At 50.5% G+C, this 7,565-nt stretch overlaps 1 protein-coding gene and 1 long non-coding RNA gene across 2 annotated transcripts in view; one reads left to right on the top strand and one right to left on the bottom strand.

The window, feature by feature from the left end:
- The window catches only part of LOC127046810 (uncharacterized), a 278,001-nt gene extending 272,700 nt beyond the window's left edge, over positions 1-5,301 (top strand). Inside the window, exons 2-3 of the mRNA XM_050944347.1 lie at positions 2,424-3,199; positions 4,720-5,301. Coding sequence (XP_050800304.1) covers positions 2,677-3,199; positions 4,720-5,225 — 1,029 coding nt within the window. The 5' untranslated portion in view covers positions 2,424-2,676 and the 3' untranslated portion in view covers positions 5,226-5,301. The remainder of the gene's footprint in view (positions 1-2,423; positions 3,200-4,719) is intronic.
- On the bottom strand, positions 3,763-4,305 carry LOC127047257 (uncharacterized). Its single transcript, XR_007773363.1, has 3 exons — positions 4,204-4,305; positions 3,994-4,046; positions 3,763-3,836 (listed from the first exon to the last, which is right to left on the bottom strand). It is a non-coding gene; the product is annotated as an uncharacterized LOC127047257 (long non-coding RNA).
- Positions 5,302-7,565: the final 2,264 nt, after the last annotated feature.

The following is a 7,565-nucleotide window of genomic DNA, read 5'->3' as shown; positions in this document are numbered from 1 at the left end:
AGAGGAAGGAAGGGCAGCCTTCCTGCTGCATCCCAAACTCCTAATCCCCAGCCCAGCCCCGCACCTCAACGCTCTGTCCAGCCCAGAGCCTTGACCCAGCACCCAACCCCCTGCCACACTCAGCACCCCCTCCCACATCCCAGCCCATCCCAGCCCAGAGCCCGCAGCCAGCACCCAAACCCCCTCCCAGAGCCCGCACCCAGCACCAAACCCCCTTTCGCACCCAGCATCCCAAACCCCCTCCCACACCTTTCCTGCACCCCAACCACCTATCTCAACCCAGAGCCTGCAACCAGCACCCAAACTCCCTCCTAGAGTCTGCACCCCAAACTCCCTTCTGCATCTAAACTCCCTCCCAGAACCTGCACCCCTCCTGCACCCAAACTCCCTCCCAGCACCCACACCCTGCACCTCCTCCTGCACCCCAACCCCCTGGCCCATCCCAAAGCCTGCACCCAGCACCCAAACTCCATCCCAGAACCTGCACCCCTCCTACACCCAAACTCCCTTCCAGAGGCTTGGGGTGGAGTGGGGGGGACTTGGACCCGTTCTGGGCACCACCAAAAATTATATGAACCTGCTGCTCCGGTGAGTGATGGCTGAGGTATCAAAGGGTTGCTCAAGGGTAAAAGCTCCCATCCCACCATCTCAGGGAGACGTTCTCGGTGAGATCACACCGTCAGGGAAGGTATCTGATGAGCGTTCATGCTGCCCAAGTGATGCAGAGCAATTTATTTTCTTGTACATTTATGTTTTCAGACTCTAGCTCCTGGAGTAATTGCTTTAGTTTTTTGAGATGTTACTTTATCATTGTAAAATACATCTGGTTACTATCATGACACAGCTAATATGAGAACAATATGGAGATTACATGGATAGGGTAAGAATAAAAGATGAGGTAGAGTATTGTGAAAATTACATGGTGGTGATATCATCTGCTGTGTGAATAGTAGACATGACTCTCTGTGACAAATGTGGCAATGCCTTATATGCTGTGTGAATAAATTGATGATCACATAGCTATTTTGACTTAATGTTGTGACAGTATACATACTCTGTGAATAACAACGAGCTGCTGGATTTGAGGCCAAGATTTAGTGGTGACAGAGGCTTTGGATATTATACTTTATATGGCACCCTTTGCTCAGGGCATGTACAAGTGCATGTCATTTTACTGTGAATTCCAGGCCTTGTTTATACTAGGGTTTTAGTCACTAGTATAGCTGCATTGGTGAGCTATACTGGTTCAGTGTGATTTGCATTGGGGAAGCTTACTCCATTTGAGGGGAAGCTCTTCCCAGAGCAAACCTCACTGTGCTGATGTCAGTTGTGTCTACACTGCTAATTTGCCACATGGCAACTACACTAGTGACTAACATCTCAGTGGAGAGAAGAGCTAAGTTTATTTTTCACCATGCCACATGCATCTCAGAAGAGACTGTATGGAACAGGGATAAATGTATTAGAATAATCATACAGATTATTTTGCATGCTCTATAGTCTATTTTATAATTAGTGACATATAAGTCTTGTCTGAAAATATTTGGAGGATTATGACGGGTTTTTTTTTAATAGGCATCCAAACTTTTACAAAGCTTGAGGGCTGTTAGTCTTGAAGTCAGTGGCATTTTTTACCACTCACTTCAAAAAACACAGACTCAGACCCAGAGCAAACAGACTTTTCACATGAGGTTTCCACAGCTTTCTGTTTTCAGTGGTGCTGGGCATACCATGAAAACATCCTTTGCTGGGATTATGTTTCTTGTGGCATAGTAATCTGATGTGAGGCTTCTTCTGCCTCTCCTGATGAAGTTGTTCCAGTTTGGATAAATAATTAAAGAGTGAATGGAGCAGGTTAACTGGACCCTGCATCCATTCTCTTTCTGTCCCATTGATTATTTAAGTAGTTAGACACAGAAAAATAACTTTAAATACCAAGACAGTAACTCTAGTCCACAGGTTAGGACACTCACCTGGGAAGGGGAGACCTATGGTCCAGTGCCCCTGCTCCAGTTACTTTTTAGTTATTTATCCAGACTGGAACAACGTCAACAGGAGAGAGTGAGGAAGGTGACTGTAAGAGTAGCCTTTAACCCCATGATTAGAGCATGCTCTTCTGAGTGGTGGGAGAGCCTGGTGTTAATTCTTTCTCCTTATCAAGTGGAGGAGAGAAATTGAAGCTGGTTCTTCCACATTCCAGACAAGTACTGTAACCCCTGGTTAGAGATAGGCACCACCACCTTCTACTCTGTTTGTTTTGTGTGGAGTTAGGTACCTGACTTTGGGCTTGTCTACATCAGAAAGTTGCAGCGCTGGTGAGGGAGTTACAGCGCTGCAACTTTGAAGGTGTACACATCTGCAGGGCATCACCAGCGCTGCAACTCCCTGTTTGCAGCGCTGGCCGTACTCCCGTTTTGTTTCAGGTGTAGAGGATCCAGCGCTGGTGATCCAGCGCTGGTAATGCAATGTAGACACTTACCAGCGCTTTTCTTGACCTCCGTGGAATAAGCAGGTATCCCAGCATACCTGAGGATACCTCTCTGGTAATCAAGAAAACTCCTCTGCCCTGTGCTCACCTGACCCCTCCTTTAAATGCCCCGGGAAATTTCAAAAATCACCTTCCTGTTTGCTCAGTCAGGCGTGGAGTGCAATTAATCAATCAATCATTCAGCGACCATGCCTCCACGCAACAAACGAGCCCCAGCATGGACCAATGCAGAGCTGCAGGATCTAATTAGTGTGTGGGGAGATGAGGCTGTTCAAACACAGCTGCGCTCCAGAAGGAGAAACTACGATACCTATGGTCAGATATCGCAGTCCATGCTGAGAAGGGGCCACGAACGGGACGCCTTGCAATGCAGAGTAAAAATTAAGGAGATGAGGAGTGCATACTGCAAAGCCCGTGAGGGAAACCGACGCTCAGGAGCAGCCCCCACAACCTGCAGGTTTTACAAGGAGCTGGATGCCATACTTGGGTGTGACCCCACCGTGAATCCTAGGAGCACAATGGAGAGTTCAGAGCAGGGAGAAGTGGGGGATGGTGTAGAGGATGAATACAGTGATGCTACTGGCGTTGAGGGGGACACCCCGGAGTCTCAGGACACAGGCAGCCAGGAGCTCTTCTCCAGCCCTGAGGAGACTAGCCAGTCACAGCAGCTGGAAGCGGACGTTGATGAGGAAGCTGAGGATCGTGCTCGTGGTAAGTAGATTGCAATGCTTTGTGATAGCAGGATTTTCGTTATGGCTGATTGCATGCATGCCTAAACGTGGAATAGCCCATTGATGTGGTCTATGACATCTGTGTAATCTGCCTGAGTAATCTCTTGAAAAGTTGCAGCTAGATCTTGGGCAATGTGCTTTAACAAGTTTATAGGTAGAGCCAGCGTGGTCCCTGTCCCGGTCAGGCTAACTCGTCCGATCCACTGTGCAGCGAGGGGTGGGGGGACCATGGCCGCACACAGGCGAGCTGCATAGGGGCCAGGGCGGTATCCGCATTCCTGTAGAAGACCCTCCCGCTCTTCCTTGGTAACACGCAGCAGTGATATGTCTGGCATTATGAAAGCCTGTGGATAGTTTAGGGATAATTGAGGGCAGGTAGCTAGAAGCACGGCTCCCCAGCGCAAGGCGGTCTGTTTCCTCTGCCCCAATCCACCCCCCCCTGCCCTTCCCAGCACGTAGGCATCCAGGCGGGGTGCTTCTTCCTCACCGATCCCCCCTTCCAAGCGTGAAACCTGCCCTGCGGTGTGCTGTGTCCGTCCCCCACCCCCCTTCCAAGCGTGAAACCTGCCCTGCGGTGTGCTGTGTCCGTCCCCCACCCCCCCTTCCAAGCGGGAAGCCTGCCCTGCGGTGTGCTCTTTCCTTCACCGATCCCCCCTTCCAAGCGGGAAACCTGCCCTGCGGTGTGCTGTGTCCGTCCCCCACCCCCCTTCCAAGCGGGAAACCTGCCCTGCGGTGTGCTGTGTCCGTCCCCCACCCCCCTTCCAAGCGGGAAACCTGCCCTGCGGTGTGCTGTGTCCGTCCCCCACCCCCCCTTCCAAGCGGGAAGCCTGCCCTGCGGTGTGCTCTTTCCTTCACCGATCCCCCCTTCCAAGCGGGAAACCTGCCCTGCGGTGTGCTGTGTCCGTCCCCCACCCCCCTTCCAAGCGGGAAACCTGCCCTGCGGTGTGCTGTGTCCGTCCCCCACCCCCCTTCCAAGCGGGAAACCTGCCCTGCGGTGTGCTGTGTCCGTCCCCCACCCCCCCTTCCAAGCGTGAAACCTGCCCTGCGGTGTGCTGTGTCCATCCCCCACCCCCCTTCCAAGCGGGAAGCCTGCCCTGCGGTGTGCTCTTTCCTTCACCGATCCCCCCTTCCAAGCGGGAAACCTGCCCTGCGGTGTGCTCTTTCCTTCACCGATCCCCCCTTCCAAGCGTGAAACCTGCCCTGCGGGGTGCTCTGTCCGTCCCCCACCCCCCCTTCCAAGCGGGAACCGTGTCCTGCGGGGTGCTTTTTCCTCACCCGGCCCCCCTTCCGAGCAGGAACCAAGGCATCCCACTAACATGGGAGAATTTTAAGCAAAAGTACTCACCCCATTGCTAGACATGTCTTAGCTTTCTTGAACTCTACAGTGTTATGTGAGGTATGTGAGAGGGATGCTACCTACAGTTTCAAATGTCCTTCAAAAGTTGATAATAAACAATGATGCCCCTGTGTATTACATGTCTCTATCTCTATTTTTTCTAGGCAACTCGAGTAATGCAGCTGTGTCACCGGCCTCACGTAGATTGCAGAATTTGAGGCGCAATCCTAGGAAATCAAAAGAGGAGCTGATCAAGACCGTCCTGAACCACTACAACAGGGAAAGTAGGAAGACTGAGGAGTGGAGAAAAAGTGTACAGGAATGGAGGCTGACTGAAAGCAGGAGACAGGAATTGTCTGCCAAAAGAATAGCCAGGCAGATGATGAGACTCCTGTCTCGCCAAACCAAGTCTTTTGAGTCTCTTGTAGCCATGCAGGCAAATATATACCGTGCTAACCCACAGGCTTCCCAAAGCACTGTTCCTTGTCCCCCTGTGTATCCTCAAAATAGCTTTATGCAGCACCCAGTTCCTTATTATCATCAGCTGCCCCCAACACCTATAACATCACCTACTAACCAAGATATGTTTAATTCTTACCCAGTGCACTCCACCCCCATCATTATGCAGCAAAGTAATGGCGAGTTGCATCAGACGGTTACAATTGAGTAAAATAGGAAATAGTAAAACCTCTGAATGTACTGTGAACCACCCATACCCCCTTACCTGTTTTTTACTGTATGACAAATAAAAGCTTCTGGTTTGTATTTCTTTCCATATGTTTTATTGGTGACAGAAATGGTTAATTATACACAGCAAGGTAAAGCAAAGCACAACACATGCACCAAACATTACTGCTGGCTCTCAGCATCAAATTGCTCCCTTATAGCATCCCTAATCCTTGAAGCCCTTTCCTGGGCCTCCCTATTAGCCCTGCTCTCTGGCTGAGCAAACTCATTCTCCAAACGTCTAACCTCGGAGGTCCATTCCTCACTGAACCTTTCACCCTTCCCTTCACAAATATTATGGAGGGTGCAGCACGCGGATATAACTGCGGTAATGCTGCTTTCCATCAAATCTAGCTTCCCGAACAGACTGCGCCAGCGAGCTTTCAAACGGCCAAAAGCACGCTCCACAGTCATTCTACAGCGGCTCAACCTGTAGTTGAAACGCTCCTTGCTCCTGTCAAGCTTCCCAGTATATGGTTTCATGAGCCATGGCATTAATGGGTAAGCGGGGTCTCCCAGAATCACGATGGGCATTTCCACGTCCCCTACTGTTATATTGTGATCTGGGAAAAAGGTCCCGGCCCTAAGCCTCCTGAACAGGGCACTGTTCCTAAATATGCGTGCATCGTGCACCTTTCCAGGCCATCCAGAGTAAATGTCAGTGAAATGCCCACGGTGATCCACAAGCGCTTGCAGAACCACAGAGAAGTACCCCTTGCGATTAATATACTCCGATGCCAGGTGGGGTGGAGAGATAATAGGAATATGCGTCCCATCTACTGCCCCTCCACAGTTAGGGAAGCCCATTTCTGCAAAGCCATCTAAAATGTCCTGCACGTTACCAAGAGTCACGGTTCTTCTTGTCAGTGTTCGATTAATGGCCCTGCAAACTTGCATCAGCACCATTCCAACGGTGGACTTTCCCACTCCGAACTGGTTCGCCACAGATCGGAAACAGTCTGGAGTTGCCAGCTTCCAGACTGCAATAGCCACCCGCTTCTCCACAGAAAGGGCATCTCTAAATCTCGTGTTCATGCGCCGCAGGTTGGGGGCGAGATCATCACAAAGTCCCATGAAAGTGGCTTTCCTCATGCGAAAGTTCTGCAGCCACTGCTCGTCATCCCATGATTGCAGGACGATGTGATCCCACCACTCAGTGCTGGTTTCCCGAGCCCAAACGCGCCGGTCCACGGAGCAGAGCACGTCTGTTATTGCCACTAGCATTGTACTGTCTGCATATTGATGCGATTCAGTACCATCGTCCGACTCCTCAATGTCAGTCACACGCACATTTAGCAGCCTAAGGATTAGATCCACAGTAAGGCGAGATGTGCTGGCAATATTCATTAGTAAGGTATTCAGTACCTGAGGATCCATTCTTGAAAGATAATGCAGAAAAACCGCTTTAGAGTCACAATGCTGCCACAGTGCTCCGCATGTGTACCAAAGCAACGCTGGCCGTTGGAACAGGAACAGGAAGCAGAAGGACAATCACACTTCCTTCCCCTTCCCACAAGCCCCAGCGCCGCTGTGGGACGAGGTGCCCTGTGGGATAGCCGCCCACAATGCATCACTCCCAACAGCGCTGCAGTGTGGCCACATCTAACAGCACTTGCAGCGCTGCTAGCAGTAAGTGTGGACACTCTGCAGCGCTGGCCCTATACAGCTGTACTAATACAGCTATAACAACCAGCGCTGCAAAGTTTTAGATGTAGACATGGCCTAACTCATTCTCACAAGAAGTGGCTTGCGTGCCTTAGCTGACTTCCTCCAGGATAGGTGTTCCTATGCGTGAATCGCTATCAGGGGTAAGCACATCTGTGCAGTCTGGACTCAGGCTTCTATCTCCCTGAGTGGGGTGGGGCTTAGGACACATCCTTGCCTAGTATGCTGGCTTCTCTGAATCCCATTCTGCCTGTCTCTCTCCATTCCTTGTATAAGGAGCCTAGACACCTTACTCAGTGTGCATGTGTATCACAGTGTGTTCTTGTATACTTCTAGGTGCCCAAAAGTGAGGTGTTGCAATGCTCAGCATCACAACATCTAAGGACCTTTTGTGAATCCAGGTCACAGTCCTTTGGTAGCTGGCTAGGGTCTATCAATACACTTTGGGTCAATACTTTTATTTCTTAAGATGCAATGAAGTATTTTGCTTTCCCAAAGTGAGATCCTAAGGTGCTGAGCACCCTGATTTTACATTGACGTGAATAAATGAGGCACAAAATGCCTGTTAGAATTCTATCTTGCAGGGCTTTCTTCCTCAAACAAGAGAATATTTAAAGGG

Source organism: Gopherus flavomarginatus, chromosome 1 (genome assembly GCF_025201925.1).
Source record: "Gopherus flavomarginatus isolate rGopFla2 chromosome 1, rGopFla2.mat.asm, whole genome shotgun sequence".
NCBI classification, from domain to species: domain Eukaryota; kingdom Metazoa; phylum Chordata; order Testudines; family Testudinidae; genus Gopherus; species Gopherus flavomarginatus.
The sequence above is the reverse complement of the archived record's forward strand: the minus strand, read 5'-3'. Positions and strand labels throughout refer to the sequence as shown.